At 58.9% G+C, this 19672-nt stretch overlaps 1 protein-coding gene and 1 long non-coding RNA gene across 5 annotated transcripts; one reads left to right on the top strand and one right to left on the bottom strand.

The window, feature by feature from the left end:
• Positions 1-5: 5 nt before the first annotated feature.
• ADGRE5 (adhesion G protein-coupled receptor E5) lies at positions 6-14771 on the bottom strand. 4 transcript variants are annotated; one of them, XM_047095080.1, is made up of 20 exons: positions 14641-14769; positions 11445-11495; positions 11115-11234; positions 10413-10568; positions 7176-7307; positions 6453-6599; positions 5844-5990; positions 5709-5755; positions 5490-5567; positions 4308-4485; positions 4130-4237; positions 3682-3905; positions 2932-3111; positions 2026-2217; positions 1569-1795; positions 1401-1467; positions 1186-1277; positions 929-1097; positions 742-828; positions 6-657 (listed from the first exon to the last, which is right to left on the bottom strand). In XM_047095080.1, exons 1-20 carry the CDS (start codon positions 14678-14680, stop codon positions 628-630), a joined length of 2472 nt encoding a protein of 823 aa, XP_046951036.1. In that variant the 5' UTR covers positions 14681-14769; the 3' UTR covers positions 6-627. The 4 variants fall into 4 exon arrangements, with proteins under 4 accessions (XP_046951036.1, XP_046951037.1, XP_046951038.1 ...); XM_047095081.1 differs by lacking the exon at positions 4308-4485 and having other exon boundaries at positions 4130-4307; positions 14641-14771; XM_047095082.1 differs by lacking the exon at positions 7176-7307 and having other exon boundaries at positions 14641-14768.
• Positions 11202-15432, top strand: LOC124523247 (uncharacterized). The gene is made up of 2 exons (XR_006964965.1): positions 11202-11262; positions 15225-15432. It is a non-coding gene; the product is annotated as an uncharacterized LOC124523247 (long non-coding RNA).
• The last annotated feature ends 4240 nt before the right edge of the window (positions 15433-19672 follow it).

Here is a 19672-nt window from a genome sequence, read left to right as displayed (position 1 = left end):
AGCAATTTTCTGTATCAGTAGGACGTTTAATTTTATGTGTCGATGTTGAAAAGTTTATACAGATTAAAAACAACAACATACAACATTCACAACTTTCCAAACAAGTGAGAGCCTTCTGCCTCCAGGAGCAGATGGGCTTCTGTACCGTGAGCCTCAGGCAGTGGGGCTGGGAGGGGCCCTGCTTTTCCCCCACCCCTGGCCTCAGTCTTAGCTTAACGGGGAGCTAGAGCCCCAGCACCCTGGCCTCTTGTTCTGTAGCAAAAACAGACGAGGGGAAAGGGCCTGGCTGGGCACAGCGTCCTCAGTCTGACAGGCCTGGGGTAGCCGGGAAAGGCACTGCAGCCCTGGGCCGGACTCCTGCCCTCACCCTGGGTCCTGGCTGGGGTGGGGCAGGGAGGCAGCAGAAGCAGGCCTGGCGGGTCCAACTCTCCACCGGGCTGGGTGTTCTGGGCTTCCTGGGCTTTGGTGCCAGACTACAGCTGCTGCCCCCTGCTTTCTGTGGTGCGCATGTGGGCCGAGGCAGGCTGGCGGAGGGAGCAGAGGGGCGAGACAGGAGGGGACCGTCTTTCAACACGTGCAAAAGCTGCTGAGGCCACAGGACCTCCTGGTCTGGCGGGAGCCGCGCTGTCACATGCCGGACTCCGAAGGCCTGTGGGCCTGGTAAGAAAGGTACGCCGTGAGCACAGAGCCCGGGCTGGGTGCCCTCTGGCCCAGCACCCCTACCCCAGGCTCAGCCCTTACCTGAGTCTGGTTGGATGAGGAGGTGGTGAACTCCGAGTACCTGTTCCCGGTGACCCAGCCGGCCCACTTCCGGTACTCCTCCCTCACCTGTGGGGCCCAGGGAGCCAGGTTAGGGAAGGGGCAGGCCCCAGGCGGGGGGGGCCTGGTGCACCACCCCCCCCCTCCCCACAGCCCGGCCACAGCCCACCTTCTTGTTGAGCAGGCAGTGGAAGATGAAGAGGAAGAAGCCTTGCAGGCAGTTGAGGACGGTGAAGGTGTAGGACAGCACCCAGCTGTGTGGGTTAAAGAGGAACAGGCCGAAGACCCAGGTGCTGCCCAGCAGAAAGAGCTGAGCGACAGCCGTGATGGTCAGCACCCTGCAGAGAGGACAGCGTTGCAGTGGGGGAGGCCCCCCTCGCGCACCCTCTGCTCCCTGCCAGCCCCTTCCCTGCCCTCCACTCTCACCTGGCCTTCTTAAGTTTCTTCATGTCTGGGTTGATCTCAGAAAACTTCTGCGTGAGCTTCCAGACAGTAGTCACGAAGATGACAGCATTGAACTGGGTTGGGGGGAAGGTAGAACTGGCATTAGGGGGAATCCCTGGGACTGTGGGGGCGGGGGGGGGCGGGGAGAGCTGGCCCAGTGTGGCTGCGCTCCTCAGGTGTGGGGTGGGGGCGGCTACCAGAACGATGAAGATCACAGGTCCCAGGAAGCTCCAGAGGAAGCCATCTTCTGGGTCCAACCAGCAACTGGGTGGAAAGGGAGGGTCATGTCAGCTCCGCAGAGGGGTAGGACACTGGCCAGGACCGTGGTCCCCTGCCCTCCCATCGGACCGCTCCGCTGCACTCACTAGAGGGAGCGGCCATAGTGCTCGTGTCTGACGGCCGCCGAGATGGCCACGATGAGCAGGGGCACCCCATAGCCGATCAGGTAGAGCCAGCACTTGCTCAGGCCCTGGCCGTGGAACACGCGCACCACCAGGAAGTAGAGCTCCAGTCCCTCGAGGCTCATCCAGCAGAAAGCGGCCAGGAAGCAGTAGTGCAACAGTCCGGCCACCAGGCGGCAGCGCAGCCCCACCTGCGGGGCGGGGGCGGGGCGACGTCAGTGCGGGGCGGAGCCGCGCCCCGCCAGGGCCCTCGGGGCGGGCGGGGACGAGCGGCCACAGCTCTGTTGTGCCGAGGACCTCGCGCGGGCGGAGCGGGCGGTGGTCACCCGGCCCCGGGAGTGGACGGGGCGCTCCCCCTCCGGGGCCCCGCCGGCCTGGGGTTCTGGTGGAGGTGAGACGTTCCCACCGCCCCGGACCTCACCTGGCCGCCTTCGTTCTCGATGCCCGCCAGGAAGATGGCGGAGCCCACGAAGAGGCAGATGCAGAGATGCAGGTGCACGGTGGTGCGCGAGCCCTGGATGGGCCGCACCAGCAGGAAGGTGAGAATGCAGAGCAGCAGGCAGACTAGCGACAGCGCTAGCCCCACCTTGGTGATCAGGGCCAGCTTCGGGTCCTAGATGCAGGATGGGGTGCGTGGGGCTCGGTCAGCGCCCTGAGCCCTCCCTGCCCTCCTTGCGGGCCCCACCACCCGGACCCATCAGGGGCCTGCCCTCCAGGTCTCTGGAGATCATGCACTCGCCTCCCCCCACATCCCCTGCCTTCAACGCTTGAACAGGCTTGCTTTGTGTCTCTTCCTAAACACCCTCCACCCCGCGCAATGCACACACACAACCACGGATGCACCAGGGATCCCAGTTCCTCCTGATGGGCCTCCCTGCGCTAAGCCTCAAGGCCACATTCTTCTAACAGTAATGGTCCCACCTCTCTGACCGTCCTCGCTCATCTCAAGTTCTACCCCTCCTACACCTGGCCACCTCTATCAACTCGTTGAAACCCGCCTTTTTGTCCTTCCTGAGCTTTTGGCTTGGACCAGAGCCTTCCATACTCTCTGCCTGGCCCATTTCAATTAAACGCGTGGCCCAGCTTCTCTGTGTATCTCTGAAGCCACGTACAGAGCGTTGTACTCCCTTTGGAGCTTTTAGCGATTATTTAACCACCGGTTCCAGATGGACAGTCAGAGGGGCGCTAGCCAGAGCAGTTGCTGGGTCCCAGGGAAGGGGCTGGGGGGCATGGGGTGGGACCACTGGGGCTGTGTGACCATACAGAACCAGCTGTCTGTCTCACCTAAGCCAGGCTTGCCACCTGTGGGCTTTTGAGGGCTGCTCACCTCTATGTCATAGTGGGCCATGAGGACGGCAAAGCTGCTCAGGTGGCTGCACTGGCACGTGGTGCTGTCATTACTGGTGCCCCGGGTCCAGCAGCCCGTGGTGTTCCAGTGCCCTCCGCCCCTGTCGTCACTCTTCCAGAATGCACACACCAGCCCCTGCCGCGGTCCGGGCGTCTTCATCTGCAGGCAGGCCGGAATGGTTGGAGAGGTTAGCCTGGAGCCCACTCTTGGGTCCTGGGCTTGGTTGAGCCCGAGGAGGGCTGTTTTTCATTTGACAGGTATTTACTGAGCGCCTCCTTTGCTGTGTCCCCTGGTCTTGCACACAATGAACAGGGCTGACACAAGTCCCTGCCCTTTTGGGCTCGGCATGCCGGGGCGGGGGGGGGGGGGACCGATGTAAATAATGAACCTGATAAGGAAACTAGATGGTGTGTTAGAAGATAGTAAGAGCTTTTAAAAAGAGAAACAGCATAGGGGAAGGTGGGGCATGATTACAGACTGTAATTTTAAATGAGGAGGTCAAGGAAGACCTAAAAGAAGAGGTGACATTTGAACAAAGACTGGAACCAGGTAAAGGACTGAGTCACGTGGGAGACGGTGTCTCTCACACAGAGGGCACAGTAAATGCAAAGGCCCTGAGGTCCGTTTGAGGAAGAAGCAGAGTAGGGAAATGAAGGCTGCAGAGGAACCCCTGTGACCCTGGCTAAGGAGTGAGCAGTAGGACTGATTCCTCCCCACCAGAGGACTCACAGGGTGAGAGAAGGCAAAGGTGACCGGGGAGTCAAGGTGCTCGGTGTTTGTGTTGCTCAGAAAGACCAAGTTGACGGCTGAGAGGAGCTCGTACTGGGCGCCACGGACAGGACTTTGGTGGAGATCTTTCAGCTTAGCTTTCGTCTCGGGGTCCAACTCCAAGGAGGCCTTGGCCAGCAATTTCTGCATTTTCCAGCTGGAGAGGATGCCCATCACGGTGGGGTCTGGGGGGGTAGACAGGCCGGCTACTACCTTCTGCCCTTCCTCCTCCCACGCCTCATCCTCCCTCCCAGGATGTCTGTTCAGGCCCTCCAGGACGCCATGATGCCTGGGATCCCTGGCAGTAGGCCGGTTTCCAGTTGTTGCATATTTAGAACCTCAACCCTTGCCACATCCCAGCCCCTCCTCCCCTTTCCCACGGGAGTCCCCTCCAGATCCCCGCCGTTACCTGAGTCCCTGGCTGCGGCTGCCACAGCCCAGTCCAGCAGCATCCGTGCATGGCTCTGGCCTATGGTGGTGTATCCGTCCCCTTGCTCCTGGATCATCAGGGACAGCTCTGACAAGAGAGGGGCAGTGATCAGGGGCTCTGGGTGCCGGATGAGGCCCCGGGCAGGGCGAGGTCTCACCTGTGTTCAAAGGGGAACGGTAGGTGAAGGAGGCTCCAGGCATGGCCTTGGCCAAGGTCCTCAGGACTCTTTCAAGCTCAGAGAGGAGGTGGGTGGCCATCTTGTGCCTTTCAGGCAGGGCCAAGGCGTCCAGGTCACTGGGGACTTCCAGCAGCTCATCCACTGACGTGATGAGGTTCTGGGGGGGATGGGTGACAGCTGGTGGGTCACTGCCCTGCAAGGGCTGCCTGACTTCAACCCGCCTCTACCTAGGGGCACACTGCAGAACCACCTGGGGTTGCCTGGGGGACAGGCACGGGCTTCCTGCCAGGCTCTACACCTGCACTGACCAGCAGAATTGCCACAAGCCACACATGGCTATCCAGCACTCGAAATCTGGGTCCACGTTGAAATGGGAATAATTTTGAATCTGCTGGGTTAAATGCAATCTCCACATCAATTTCACTTGTTTACTTTTGTTTATTTTAATGTAGCTACTGGAAATTTTTATTTTTGTTTGCTTTTTTAATCAAAAAAATTTTTGATATATATATTTAATTTTATTTTTTAAATTTACATCCAATTTAGTTAGCATATATAATTTAAAAAATTTTTATAGCCATCTCTACACCCAGCGTGGGGCTTGAACTCACAACCCCAAGACCAAGAGTGGCACGCCCTTCCGACTGAACCAGTCAGGCGCCCCACTACTGGAAAATTTAAAATGACATGGGCTCACATATTTCTCCCCAGCTTAGCACATAGGCTAAACCTTAACACATCATGCTCACTGTGTGCCAGGCACCGTTCTTTCTTTGAGCTTTACTTCTTTTGGTTCACAGAGACCTTCAAACCCAACTGTGTAAAGCAGGCACTATTTTCAGACAAGGAGAATGAGGCCCAGAGAGGGCGACTCACTCGCCTGACGTCACACAGCAGAAAGTGGCAATCGGTGGGGCAGGGTGGGTGGGATGGGGGGAATTTGAGCCCTTGTGGCCTAACTAGGGAGGCGAAATTCTTGACTGCTGCATTCTGTTGGCATTCTGTGCCTCTCCAGTGTGCGTGTGTGCGTTTTAAGGGGTGTATGTATGTTTGTGTTTGTGCTCGTGTAACCCCTGCTTGGGCTGTCTCCACTCACACGGAAGCATCCCTCTGCCACCCCATGCTGTCCACGGGTCCCCCGCCCCCAGCGCTTGCTCTTACCTGGATGGTGTCCTGAGCCAAGGCCGGCTTGAAGTCTCTGCGCAGAACTTGGACTTTTTTAAAGAAGTGGGAGAGTCCCTGGGAAGAGAGGAGAAGGGGCGGGTCAGAGAGCCTCTCGTATGTGTGTTGGGGTGGGGGGGGGAGCTTGGGGAAATTGGGGGAATTAGGCGGGCGGCACAGAGGGATTCCTGCCTCCTGGTCCCTGCTGGGGCCACCCACCTGGCTCTTGATTCCAGGGGGTTCGGTCCAGGCAGGGAAGGACATCTCTGCAGGCGATAAAACAGCCATTTATTAGGTGTGAGAGTGTCTGTGTGTGTGTTGGGATGGCGGCTGGGGTCAGGTCAGACCAGGTACCTTGACAGGTGGTGTTCATTTGCTTATTCTGGAATCCGGGTTTGAGCTCCCAGCCACGGCGGCAGCGGCACCTGTATGAGCCCACGGTGTTGACGCAGACGGTGGAGTTGTGGCACACAGGCGGCCGGAAGCTGCACTCGTCCACATCTGGGGACACAAAGAGGGGACTCGGGCCCTTCTCCTTCTGTGTCCCGCCCCCTTTCCCCATATTAGTACCTCCCACCTTGGCTGGAGGTGACGTCCCCTGCCGACCCCACATCCTGGTGATGCAGGAGTTATGGGAAGTATGGGGAGGCCTGACACATAGCACGTGAGCCCTGTACAGATGTTCAGGTTGTGAACTATTGAAACACCTTTGTCCCAGTTGGTAATTAGCTGCCGCCTGGGGTCTCCAAGGAGCCTGCTCCTCAGTACCCCGGCTCCTTCCCCAGGATCCCTGCCCCCCCCACCCCCAGATCTTTTCCCATCTAGCCTCAAGAGAATTAAGGCTTGGCACAGCAGGGCACCGCCAGCATTCATTCTGCTTGGGTGGTGTGGGTGCCACTGAATACACATGCAATCAACTGTTCTGAGTGTGGGTCTCCAGGACGTGGCATCTGAGCTCTGGACCTTCACAGACGGTGTTGTTTGGGCCATTGGGGGACCCAGGAATGGGCTTCCAGCCAGGGCGGCAGCGGCACTCATAGCTCCCAATGTTGTTGAGGCAGTGGGTGGTGTTGTGGCACGGGTTTTGCCCCGAGGTACATTCATTCACATCTGAGGACAAAGCCAGAGGTCAGGGTCCCCTCCACTGGCTGCACCCACCTCTCGCTGCCTGGCATCAGGGACCCTGCTGTTATTGCACGTGCTGCCCCCTGGTGACCTTCAACCTCAATCTCAGTGCACCTTATGATGGCCTCCCTGCAAGATGAGCGTGGCGGGGACCATGGTCCCCGGTTTACAGGCTGTGAAACCAGGGGGAAAACTGAGTCATGGGGACCGGACTTTCTTTCCAAGGACTCTCAGCTACTCCCTCCCCAGCTCTGGCCCAGGCTCCCTTTCCAGGAACTGGAAGCGACACCCTCCCCCTGCTCCCAAGAGGCAGGTGAGGAAGGGGCGAGACCAGGGGATGCTCACAGAGGCGGGGGGCTCCACAAGGGAACCCCAGGCCCGGAAGGCCCTGCTACCTCCCCGCTCTGTGGTGGGCCTTCTGGGGAGGCAGATCCTTGGGCAGAGCAAAGCCCTAGTGTTTCAGGAACCCAAGGCTCTTCTCCCTGCTCCGTGGGCTGCGGGGTCTGCCTTGGCCCCGCCCCAGCTCCGGCGCAGCCTCACAGCGTCTTCCGGGGCCTCTACCTGAGCACACGTTTGGGTCGCTCAGGTTGAGCTCCAAGCCGGGTGGGCACCTGCAGGTGTAGTTGCCCTGGGTGTTGATGCAGATGCTGCGGCCTTTACAGAGTCTGGGTTTCCGCTGACATTTGTCCACGTCTGCAGGGGGAAGGAGAGGGTGTTGGAGGGCTGCCTGCAGCTGTTTCCTGGGATAGAAGCATCTGGAAGGCCCCGCCGTCTCCTCCTCAGCGAGCGGGGGTGCCTTTTCTAATTCACATGGAGGCGTCCTAGGGGCGAAGCATGGTGGCCCAGATGTTCGGTTGTCCAGATGTAGCAGGAAGCAGCCTGAGTCCTCCCGTCTGCCTCTCTGGGTGGTTCCCAGCTGGGGCAGGGACGCATGACCACCTGTGTCCCAGCCTGAGGACTTGGACAAGTCCAGGGTGGGCCTTCCTGGGAGCCGAGTGCCAGGGAAATGCTGCACACCAGACCAGGACCTGTCAGGGCTCCCAGCCATGGCCTTTACCCTGACTCTGCCAGGGTGGCCGCTTGCTGGCTGAATTCCCCTTGGAATCCCGGTCACCCTCAGGGGACAGACGTCACGCTCCCATCCACGCTAACTCTGAGACTCTAGCTCCACGGAGATGGACAGGTCCCACACCCAAGCCAGGCCTTTAAAAGACGAGGCTTTTGGGCAGGGGCAGGGAGAGTAAGGATGGACGGTGGGCGCCAGGCTGGGGTGGACGGTGTTGCTGATGTCCAGTCGGGCGGCCTTGGGGCAGTGAAGATGCCTTTTTCCCATGAGGGCATTTCCTAGACTGGCAGGAAGCGGTGACGATCCACGTCTGAGGGAGGCCAGCAGCAGGCGAGGACTGGAGAAGGGAGCAGGTGCTGATGGGCGAGGCATGGCAGATGATTGTGTCTTCTCGGCCCTTGGGCTCCCCCCAGGGGGGCAGACACTGGGCCCAGCCGAATGGGGCTCAGCCTCTATCTTCTGTCCCTCAGGAGAGGGCTGGGCCTGGGGCAATGGTCCTGGATGACAGTCTCCCTTGTCATCTGGTCCAGAGGGGGAGCCTCCTGGTTCACCTGACTCTCCAAGTGTGCAATGGTGGGGGGTGGGGGAGGGTTGCTGTCACCTGGCCCACCCCAGACACAACATCCTCCGGGTCCTGGTCAGCCGGGCTGCCCTCAGGCCCCTGAACCAAAGTTACTGGGGAGGGTGGGGACAGAGCCTTATGCGGGGAAATAGAGGAAGGCCCAGTGGTTGAGAAGGGGTGGGGGTGGTCAGGGCATCAGGAGGGGCCTTCTCCGGGCAGGATGCTGGCTAGGGCAGGGCTGGCCAGGGGCTGTGGGCCTGCTCTCAAATCTCCATCCTCCCGCCTTTTCGGATGGAGTCCCTGGGTCCATCATGGCCAAGGGTCTGAGAGGGCTGCTGATATGGCCAAGCCCGTGAGGGCTCTGGTGGGGGCGGGTCTTGGCCGGGCAGTTCCTGATGGTGGCAAAGAGGACGGATCTTGCCCTGGAACGCACCTCCTGTGAAGTATCTCGAATGCCACCTGCCTCTTGTTTTATGCAAATAAGGTGCCAGGGAGGCAGGGAGTACGTTCCAAACATCCAGAGGTGACCCTCTGTGGAGGGGTCTGAGCCGGGGGGTTCAGAGAGGTGCGGGTCGCCAGGTAGGTGACAAGGACATCCTTTGATGCCTGGGGAGGGCGGGGCAAGGGGCCCGCAGAGCAGCCTGGGTCTCCCCTGCCTGTGGCCAGACGCACTGCCACGACATGGGTGATGCGTCCTCGGCTGCGACAGAGGCTGAGCCCTTCACAGAGCTGGGTCTTCAGGTGGCAGGTCCTGGGCCAAACCAGCGGAGACTATCCCTTCCCTGTCACCCAGCTTGAGGTCCGTGGCGGTCCCTCTCCCGTCTCTTGTTATGTGTCTACCCAGCCGCCTGACAGAGTCCCCGTCTCTCAGCCCTGGCCTGTTGTAACACAGCAATGCAGCCCCTCGATAACCACAAGCACCACAACAGTGGGTGGGTGGCATTGCCTGTCCAGGCACACTGGGTGGCATCCATGATCACCATGTGCAGTTGTGCAGGTTGCTCGGTGCACACGGGCATCCGGCCCGGGAGGCAAGTGGGAGTTGAAACCCGGCCCGCTCTCCATTCCCCAAACGTGCTATATTCACCTGGAAATGAGGGACCTTTTTCCATTTCCATTTCCATTTCACGCTCTGTCCTCTGGCGAGGCCACATGTCTGGGCCGCAAGATTGACCCACGGGGGCCCCTCGGGACCAGCATTGCTGGGCTCCACGGAAGTGCAGGTGCCCCCTTCCCTCCCACCAGGGAGGCTCTGCGGCCCTCTGTCTGCATGCAGGGCAGGAAGGGGCTGGGACCCAGGCTGTGGGCTCTTCTCTCCACAGTGGCTGGCAGCGGGGGGGGGGGGTGCCTTGGACCCTCCTTAGAGTCCTCTGGACCCTCAGCTCTGCCCCGTCCTCACCTCACTTCTGCTCTCCTCCTCTCCTCTCTCTGTATTCTACACTAACCCCCTGTGGCCACTGCTGCCCCCCACCCCCAGCCCCCTGAGGATGCCCGAAGCCCCTTCCACTGCCTGCTGTTCTCCCTGGAAGGGGGGCAAAGCCTGGTGATGCGCGGAGGCTGGCTTCTGGGCCTGAACGGTGTCCTCACTGCGCAAGACCACGGCAAGAGATGGGATTACAGTGGGGTCTCAGTGCCCACCCTGGGCACAGGCCCTGGGGACGCCCATCCCGGAGAGGGTGCATCAGATCATAAAACCCAGCAGCCACCACTGTTCTGTGCTTTGCTGCCTCCCTTCCTGGCAATTCCATGAGGTAAGCACCATTGTCACCCCCCCCTTTTTTTTTACAGATGGGTAAACTGAGGCACAGAGAGGCGGGATCACTTGTCCAAGGTCCCCCAGTTAACAAAAGGCAAAGTTGCTTTTGTTTTTATCTGTAAAAACTAGAGATTCTTTTTTTTTTTCTTAACACAAAATCACGATAATATCACATCTTGCGCATTAACGGTGATTTCTGAATAAGTATCCTGGCCAGGGTCACACACACAGCTATCAAATGGAAAAGCCAGGATTCAGGCCCTTGTCCCTCCCGCTACCCTGCCTCTCTGTGCTGGTGGCCCAGGAACAGACATACCTGTCCCGACTCATCCCGTCCCCGGGATGCTTTAGCAATGGCTCTGGTCACCCCAAACCTCGTAGACGGGGAGATGGAAGGTGTGGGGTGGTTCTTACCTTGACACGTGTTCTCACTCTCATTCTTGAACGTTTTTGCCCCAGAAGCAAGCTGGTATCCAGGGCTGCATTCGCAGTGGTAGCTCCCCTCTGTGTTCTGGCAGTCTGCAAATTTTCCACAGGACACTGCCAAGGGTGGCCCACACTCGTTGATGTCTGGAACACAACAGGACAAAGGGTCACCTCCCAAACGCATGAGTTCCTGTGGGGAAGAGATCCCTACCCCCGGCCTGACTCCCCAGCATGGGGCCCCACGCTTCATCAGTGTTTTTTAAGAAATGATTAGACTCTTGAGCTCTACTGCAGAGGCTGGGCTGCAGCTGGAGCAAGCCGTTCCTGAAGACTACGCAATCAGCTCTGCTCTTCTCTGCCCTCTGGCTGGCAGCCCAGATTTGAGCACAGCAGGGAGTGCTGAGATGCGGGGTGGGCGGCATCTCAGCATCTTCCTCCCAGTCCTGGAAGGGCGAAGTGGAGCATAGACTCCAGGGGTCCTGGAGACCCAGCTCCTCTCTCTCCAGTTTGGTCACTTCTTATTTCCCACCTTTATATCCTTTCCCTTCTCTTTTCTGTGCCCTTGATAAGTAAGAGTCCCAAGGCCAAAGGCGGAGACCCCAACCGCCACTCACATCTCCCATGGGCACTGGGCTATGCCTCACCATCTCCATGCCCCACCCCCCACCCCCCCACCCCAGGCCCCTGTACCATCACAATTCTCCAAGAGGTTGGTGAAGATGTCCCCAGATAAAGAAGTGAACCCCGGAGAGCAGCGACAGGCCGTGGCGTTGACACATCTGGAGTTCAGGGGGCACCAGCGAGCACAGTCTGTGGGGATGGTGACCACAGTTGGAAGGTGAGGTCTGAGCCAGGTGCTGGGGAGTGGGGGGGGGGGGGGCAGGATCATCTTCAAAGTTGGGGTTGCTGGGAGGGGCAGCCCTGGCCTTCCCCCTGCATCAGACCTCTCCTGCCTGGGCTGTGGGGGTCCAGGGCCCCCTCCCCAGGCTGTGGCTGTGGCTGACTTTGCCGCAGACTCACCACTGGTTTTCTGGGATTCAGCTTCGAACAGGGTCCACAAGACACACAGCACTGGAACAGAGACAGAGGGTGTGTGTTGTTGGGGGGTTGGGGAGGGGACCCCAGAGCAAGGAAGGAATGATGGGGGCCTGAGGGTGACACATCTGAGGGCAGGGGGCTGCTGAGCGCTCCCAGGCTTGGGCTCTGTCCATCGCCTAATGAGAGAGCGGGCAGCCCTCCCTGGACTCCAGCAACCACGGCCAGAGTGTCTGCGACCTGTCGTCTGGGGATGGGTTTCGGACAGGGTGGGGAAGGGACCCAGCTGCGGCAACAGTTCAGTTGGCGACAGGTGGCCTTGGTTCGAATCCCAGACCTTGTTCCGGTTGCCTCGCTTTTCGGTGCCTCAGTTTCCCCATCTGCAGAATGGGGATGTTAATTGGCAGCGTTTCTTGGAGGCGTGTGAGAATCAGGCTCGTGGATACTGCCTGGTGTGTCCAAGTTTTACCATCGTTATTCCTTCCTGTACCAGTGAAGGGGTTGGACCAGGTGTTCGAATCTCTGATGCTCCAGCCCCCACACCCTGGCTCAGGGACACAGGTGCACGCACACCACACCCACATCTGTCAGCCCAACGAGCGGCTTGGGACCCAGTGGTGACATTTCACCCCAGGCTCCCTGCACACAGGAAGACGCTGTGGGCTCAGTGTGGGGGGTGGTGCTCGTCTCCCGCCGTTCCTGCTGTTCAGGGGGACCCTATTCCCACGGCATGTGTTTGGGGGTCCTCCTCAAGTCAACAGGGGCTCTAGAGACAGGGAGCTCCTTGTTCACCAGTGAGAGAGGCAAGGAGATCGTGATGGAAGAGAAGGAGAGGGGGCGGGGGGAGAGACAGGGAGAAAGGGAACAGGACAGGTGGAGGGAGAGAATCAGGCAGAAGTTAAGGCTGTGCTAGAAAGAGATGGACAGAAATCAGGAACTTACAGAAAGAGAGAGACTGAGATGGCAGAGATTGGACAGAGAGACACAGAAATGGAGAGATTGAGAGCAAGATAGGGAGACGGACACAACTAGAAAGGGGGGTGAATGGAAATGGGAAGGGAGGGAGGGCGGAGGGTGCTTCAGCAGCAGGTGGGGGCCTGGGAAGGGCTGGGGGAGACCTCCACTCCCTGCCAGGCTAGGAATGCTGGCGAAGCTGGGGAGACCCCGATTATCCGGGGAGACCCAAAGTGGGGTGGTGGGTGAGGGGATGGAGACGGGGAGGGAGGGAGGAAGGGAGGGCATGAGTCACTTCCTGGGCCGAGGGGAAGGGATGAGTCACATTGTGTTGCCCCTGGATGGGGCTCCTAGGGGAATTCTGGGGTCCGTCGTTGTGAGCACAGTTGGAAGGGCTGCAGCGGGTGCAGATGGGAAGGTGCCCTGACCCCTCAGTTCCTGTGTCCAGACTTGATACCCCTTAGGCCAAGTGGAGCCAGAGGACCCCCCCCCCCCCGCCTCAGGGCCCTCGAGTCAGAGTAAACTGAGGCTAGAATGCCCTTCCCCTCCCTCTAACGAGGATTCCTTCCTCCCTTCCTCCTCTCTGGCCACAGGGCTTGGCTAATTCCCCCCTCGGCCAGGACCCAGTTCCTCCTTGCAAGACAGACCACAAAATGACCCTCCCTGGCAGTATGGGCCGTGGCTGATCTGTTCCCAGCTCCCAAAGCCCCAAGTAGCCACTGTCATGCTCAGAAATGCCCTGGCAGGTTCCGGTTCCGTCCATTCTATAGATGGACAAACGAGGCTTGGAGCCCAGAAAAAGCTCAGGAAGAATCTGGTGGAAAAAGAGGGGCCAAGGAAGGTGGGATTGAGCTCAAGTTCCCAGACCCTGGCGTGGAGGGGTCCTTTGCACCCCAAAACCTCCACTGGGGCCTGGGCGGGGCTCCTCCCCAACCACCAAGGCTGCTGGGCCAGGCCGGCTCCATCTGGGGCCTTGGAAGTCACCCAAACAGGAGCTGGGAGAGGAGCTGCTGGTCATCCCCTCTCTGTCCCATCTGGTTTGCATTGCAGGCAATGCAATTCGATTCTTGCTTCGGGACCCTGGGGTGGGGCCGGGGCAGTCACTCTCTTGTTCCTCCCGCTAAGGAAACCCCCCAGCCCGTACGTCTGACCCGCCAGTGTCCAACCCAGAAGAAAATATAACAAATTAAAATAAAAAACTAAAGTATTGTTTGCTTAATTCTTAACTGTGAACTCCACTCCCTGCCAGGAATAGTTTGGGCACAAACTCACTCCATCCTTAACTCTGTAAAGTGAAGACCAGACTCACCCCATTTTCCTGATGTGGAAAGTGAGGCTCAGGGGCTCTGTGCGTGGCCCCAGTGACCACCCCCCCCCCATCAGTTGTGTCCCACTCAGACTCCTGTCCCTTGCTCCGGAGGAGAGCAGGGGTAGGGGTGTTGGGGAGGACCTGAGCTCACGCCTGGCACCCTGGGCCAGCACAGGGAACCCCCCTGTCCCTGTGGCCCAGGGAAGCTCTGGTCTGGGCACCCCCAGTGTCATTTCTTCACTCTCTTTGTTGCCTGGTTGCTCAGGCAACGAGCTGCCGATAACCGTTAAAGCCACCATGGGTGGGGCGGGAAGGGAGGCAGGGTGGGGGTGGGAGGACGCTACAGTAAAATCAAGTTCAAACCCCTAGCGGGCAAAATTCCTTCAACTCACAGGGGAGTCCTGGCTGGGACTGGGGGAGCAAGAATGGGGTCTCTGGGGCTCCCCCTGTCACTGAGATAGTGGGGGACATGTTGGGAGTGCCCCCCCCCACATTAGAGGGGTCCTGGCTCCCAGGTCCCCAGCACTGCCCATGCCCTATATTAAAAGCAGTTGCCTACAGGGCCCCAGCACTTACTTTTTGCCCCCTTCCTTTCCCCATGCCTCAGTTTTCCCTCTTAAGGAGCAGCCTCCAAAGTGTCTCTGGGACAGAGCTTAGAGATCCCTCTGAGTGGGAGCGGGGGGTCCTAGAGCACCTTGGGAGTCTCTGCCAGGGCAGGGGGGTGCCTGGGCACTGCCAGCCCCTCTCTCCATGTGCCCGCCTGGCCATGTGGCTTCTTCCTGTGCCGCGGGCCCCCCCGCCCCCGCCCCAAGCTGCCAGCCACACCTTCCCTTTCTCCACGGTGAAGGGAGTGTCAAGGCTCCAAGGGGTGCTTTCCGCAGCCCCCTCGTCCCTCCCGGGGGGTCCCCAAATTCTCACCGTAAAGGAGGAAAAAGACGCTGTGGCCGGTGCCTCCCATGGTCTGGACCCGGGGCCGGGGGAAGCAGAGGATGGGCAGGGCAGGCTGGTGTCCCCAGGCTGGGCAGCTGCGTGGTGTCCCGGGTCTGGCCCAGCCTTTATTAAGGGGGGGGAGGACAGCCGCTGGCCCAGGGCCCTCCCCGGAACTGGCGGGGCAGCTGGAAGCCAACAGGAAAATGCAGTAAAAACACAGATCCAGGGGCGTTGCACGGGCTCTCTCTCTCTCTCTCTCTCTCTCTCTCACACACACACACACACACACACACACACACACACACACAACCTGCCTGCAAATCCTCTGTCTGCTTTTCCACCATTTGAGCGGCTGACAAACTCTGGCCCCGTGTGTGTGCACTGGGCGTATCCAAGGGGAAAGTGGGGACGTGTGGGCAGGAGTGGGGAGGGAGTCTTGCCCAGGGCCCCCTGGCTTTTCAAAATAGCTCGGGGCTCCCGAGTTGGGCATGGCCCTGTGCTCACTGCCTTGCCATGCCCAGGTCCCCAGTGTCGCATCAAAGCCAACCATAACCCCCATCCCTGTTTTCCAGGTGAGGAAACAGGTCCAGAGAGTCCAGAGTCCCACGGGAGCTGGAGAGGCCCGAAGGGGCCCTTCATGGGTGCTAGGCCGGCACCAAGAAGAGAAACGGCAGAGCCTCGGGGCCTCCATGCTTCCAGAGCTGGCCTTTCTGGGCCAGCGCTTACCTTGGTGGGAAACTTGTATTTCAGGGGCTTCTGGGCAGCAACAGAGAATCACAAGATAGAAGAGTTGTTTTCTTTCCTAATAAGTCACATGACTGGCTTGTCCCTTGAGGCGTCTAATAATTTTTTAAAAACGCTATTATTTATAAAGTGCTTCTTCATCTCAGCCAGGCCTGATCCTCCTAGAATTATCTATGCATCTATTTGAGTTCATTCACTTTGCAAAGCACCTGCAAGGCAGGCGGGACTATGATTCCTAATTTACAGAGGGGGAGACTGAGGCACTGGTAGAAAGGGGCTGAGCAGAGACGCATATGCGGGCAGCCCAGTCCCTCCAGTCCCTGCCAGAGCTCCAGAGGTCCAGAAGAAAGTCTCTACTGGGTGCTAATTTGTCTTTAATACCTTGGCGCCCCTGGGGCCCTGGGGTTTGGGGGGGCGGGGGGGGGGAGGGGGCAGTATCCACCTGGAGGCCAACCAAAGGGTTTTGCAACTAGGATGTCAATCTAAAGTTTCCTTTTTAATGTTTCTTTTTTCTTTCCTTTTTTTTTTTTTTTTTTTTTTGTTTCGTTTTGAGAGAGCATGAGAGCAGGGGAGGGGCAGAGAGAGGGGCAGGTCCGGGGGACAGAGGATCCGAAGCAGGCTCTTTGCTGACAGCAGCTAGCCTGATGTGGGGTTCTAACTCACGAACCTGAGCCAAAGTCAGACGCTCAACGGACCCAACCACCCAGGCGCCCCTCAAGTTACCTTTTTAAATGAATGGTTTCAGGGCTGCAAAAGTGTCAAAGATTAAAGAAAATAGGAAGTGTAGGATAGGTCGAAAGGGAAGGATAGTTGGTCATGGAAAAAAAAAAGGTCACCAATGGCAGACAGCAGAGAAGCATTATCCCAGAGATGCTGGAGCACCTCCGCCCCGGGAGTTAACCCCTTCCGGCGCTCTCCCTCCCCTCCCCCACCGTCCCTTTGTCTTGGGTCGGGCCTGGGAAGGCTTCTGCCGCAGGCACCCAAGGGGCTTGGAGGCAGAAGAGGACCTGGCTGGAGGCTGGGAGGGGAGGGGGCCAGACCAGGTCTGGAGTGGATTTGGAGCTTTTTCCCAGAATCTGGAAACCAACCTCAGGGCTGGACATCACCTCCCCAAAGGCCTGCAGGCCAGACAGCTGGGTATCTGGAGAAGCTGGGGTTTGGGGGTTCCTGCCTGGGGGAGGCGGCAGGTATTGTCCCCACACCCATCCTCGTCCTTGGGGACCATCTATTCTTTGGGCTTTTCCTCCCTGGTATGTGTCTTGGGACCTTGGAGCAGGTCTGACCTCCCTGGGACTCAGTTTTTTTTGTCTGGTGAATGGGATTAAAATGCCTGCCAACTGGCCTCACAGAACAGGGTAACAGGAGAAAAGGCTTCAAGATATTGGCTGCAAGCTTGGGGAAGTCATGAAGGAGGACATCCTTACCACCACCGCCACCACAATCTGGCCCGTCAGCAAATCCTGTGGCCCTGCCTTCAGATAGACCCAGAATCTTCCTACCTCTCCTTCTCATTGGCCCCCACCCTCGTCTAGGCCCATCATCTCTGGCCTTGGTGTTCTGGCTCCTGCCTACACTCAGTTCCCCCTCACAGTGGCCCGAAGCTACCTGGGAATGCCCGAGTCAGGTCACATCCCTCCTCTGCTCAAGAACCCTCCGTAGCTCCCACGTCACTGGTAAAACCCCAAGTCCTCCTGCACGATCTGCCCTGTCACCCCTCTACCCTCACCTCCTCCTGCTCTAACCTTGCTCACTTGCTGCAGCCTTCCTTATGGAAAACACGGGGCACCGTCTGACCTCAGGACCTCAGGGCCTTTGCGCGGACTGTTGCCGCAGCCTGGAGCATTCTTACCTTAGATGACCTCAAGGCTCCCTCCCTCCTCCCCTCCATGTTTTTGCTCAATTTCCTGACCCAGCCCTCAAGTCCAAATGTAACCCCTACCGTCCTCAGCACCCCACCTCCTCCCTGTTTTCTCGATTCTCACCAACTCCCATCATGGAATATACCTACTTACCTTAGTGACTGTCTGGGCCCCACTAGACTCTCTGCTCAGGGGTCAGGACTTTGGTCTGTTTGTGTCTCTGCAGTGCTGGCACAGAGCCTGCACCCCATAGACTTAGTAACACCCCACGCAGGCCGCTGTTGCTGCCCCCCACTGACGGAGAACCCCTTTGGGCTTCCTGATCTGACCCCTGCTGGGGCGTCAAGTTGTTTCTCCCCCTTCCCTCTGCCCTGAGGCTCCAGCCCCGCTGACCTATTTGGCAGACCCCCGGACAATCTTGTGACCTCTGTTCCACAACAGGGAGGCAGGGACGTGGGTCCCTATTTGTCAGTTGGGGAACTGGCCCCTGGACAGTTGGGCCACCGGCACGAGATTCCTCAGCTAGGAGGTGGCCGAGCCAGGATTATTCAACCAATAATAATAATAATACTCTTTATATTGTATTGTACCATATCGTGGTCTATATACAGTTTTTATTATTATAGCTACAACAGTAACAAATCATGGTGGTGGAAGATGGCACTCATCCAGCGCCTACTGTATACCTGGCCCACTCCTAAGCGTGCTACAGGGATTGAACTCACTTTTCTTCCCAATAGCCCTAGAAGGCAGGTGCTGTGATTTCCATTTGACAGATAGGGTAACTGAGGCACGGAGCCGTCAACCGACTTGCACAGTCCACAGGGCACCCCCATCTCATATCAGAGGTCCTGGGCAAGCCCGATCTCTTCCTCTTTTGGATCGTGTGGTCTTGGGGAGGTGAGGTCCCTGGGCCTCAGTTTCCTCGTCTGTGAAACGGTCGGAACCTGGCCCAAGCGCAGGTGAGGGTCATAAAAGAGAGGGTCATAATCGCAGGGGCGTAGCTGGGAGTGGGCGCTCCGTGAACAACGGCTGTGGCTGTTAGATGTTCCCCCTTCTCTTCGCTGCGGTGGGGAGGGAGACAAGCGTCCCCAGTGTCCTGCCTCCTGGTTTCTTGTGCTACCTGCCTATGCCCAGCACCCACGCAAGCTCAAGCTCGTGCTGAGGTAGGGGGTCAGATGGGGTCTCTGGGTGGAGGGGGGCTAACAGGAAGCCCCCTGCCTGGGAGACAATGGCAGAGGAAGGGGCCGGGCCAGCCCCCACGCGGATGAGCCCAGCTGCTGGCTCCGGGAGGGCGGCACAGCTATTGTGAGGCCAGACAGCTGTCCCGGAGCCAGGAAGCCAGGGAAGAAAGTGGGAGGCCACTGGCCGACCCTGACCCCCCAGACCAGGGCAGGCCCGACAACGGGCCCTTTGTCTCCTCCTGCAGGCTGGACACCTGGATTCGCCCGGGCCGGGACCCCCAGCATCCACCTGCCGAGGGGCTCCCGGTGCAGAGCCCGGCCCAGCCCAGCCTGGGGAGTTAGGAGGCAGCGCTAAGTTGGGCCATATTTATAGTTCCCTGGCACCGCTGAGCAAACTTCTAAATATAGACGCCAAGCTATTTGGGGCCTCAGCCCTGGGGCGGAGTGGGAGTGAAGGCCACCACTGCACGTGTGCCTCCCTGGCCTGGGCCCCCGAGACTCCCTGGGCCTCTGTCTCCTGGGGCTGAGGCTGTGGGCGGTCTTGGGGGGGCAGTTTGTCCGCTTGGATGGGGGTACGCAGAGAGAGACGCGGTGGAGTTGCCCACGGCCACAGCCCAGGGCGACAAGAGGCTGGGACGCCTGCAAGGGGCGGGCACGCATGCGTTCCAGGCCCAGGAAGAAGGCACGCGTTTGTGCCCGCTGTCCCCAGCGCCCCGTTCTCCCACCTCTTCCACCCCAAGACCCACTGGGGTAAGGCAAGTGGGTGTAGCTGTCACTTCAGTGTTCTTGGCTCTTCTAGGAAACAAAGGCCCCCAGGAAATGGCACGGGCACCCATAAGCCGCAAACAGACTCCAGCTCGTAACCCATTTCCCCTTCCCCATCGGTCTGACTTCACTGGTGGCCTGGGTGGGGGGCCGTGCCGTGGCTGGGGGGGGGGTGGAGCTATAAATAGCCGGTTTATAAGCAGCTGCCGAGCTAGCCAGGCAGGAGGTGGCCCTGGAACCCAGGGAGCTTCTCGGGGGCACAGCTGAACCCCAAAGCGTCCCCAGTTTCACGCCTTCCCAGCAGTCGCCAAGGTTTAGGGAAGTGAGGGGGACGTGAGAGACAAGCTGCTTAAAGCCCGAGACGTCAATGATTCTTTAAAGCAGCACCTTCACACCCCGGCCATTAAGACTTTGATGGAAGCTTAGTGGGTTCAGCAACCGTCTAAAGGGATTGGAGTTTCATACAGC

This window comes from Lynx rufus, unplaced genomic scaffold, assembly GCF_022079265.1.
Source record: "Lynx rufus isolate CCGP_SWC_20201006 ecotype Redwood Valley unplaced genomic scaffold, mLynRuf1.p SCAF_4, whole genome shotgun sequence".
Lineage (NCBI taxonomy): Eukaryota > Metazoa > Chordata > Mammalia > Carnivora > Felidae > Lynx > Lynx rufus.
Note: the sequence above shows the minus strand (reverse complement) of the source record. Positions and strands in the feature narration are given on the sequence as shown.

What these genes read in the sequence shown, in the direction of transcription:
- ADGRE5 (XM_047095080.1), bottom strand. Translation starts at nt 14,680, where the DNA reads ATGGGAGGCACCGGCCACAGCGTCTTTTTCCTCCTTTACG. An exon ending in CGTCTTTTTCCTCCTTTACG is followed by an intron (nt 11,496 to 14,640) that starts GTGAGAATTTGG and finishes TCTCTGTTCCAG; the next exon opens with TGCTGTGTGTCTTGTGGACC. An exon ending in CCTCTTGGAGAATTGTGATG is followed by an intron (nt 10,569 to 11,114) that starts GTACAGGGGCCT and finishes GTTGTGTTCCAG; the next exon opens with ACATCAACGAGTGTGGGCCA.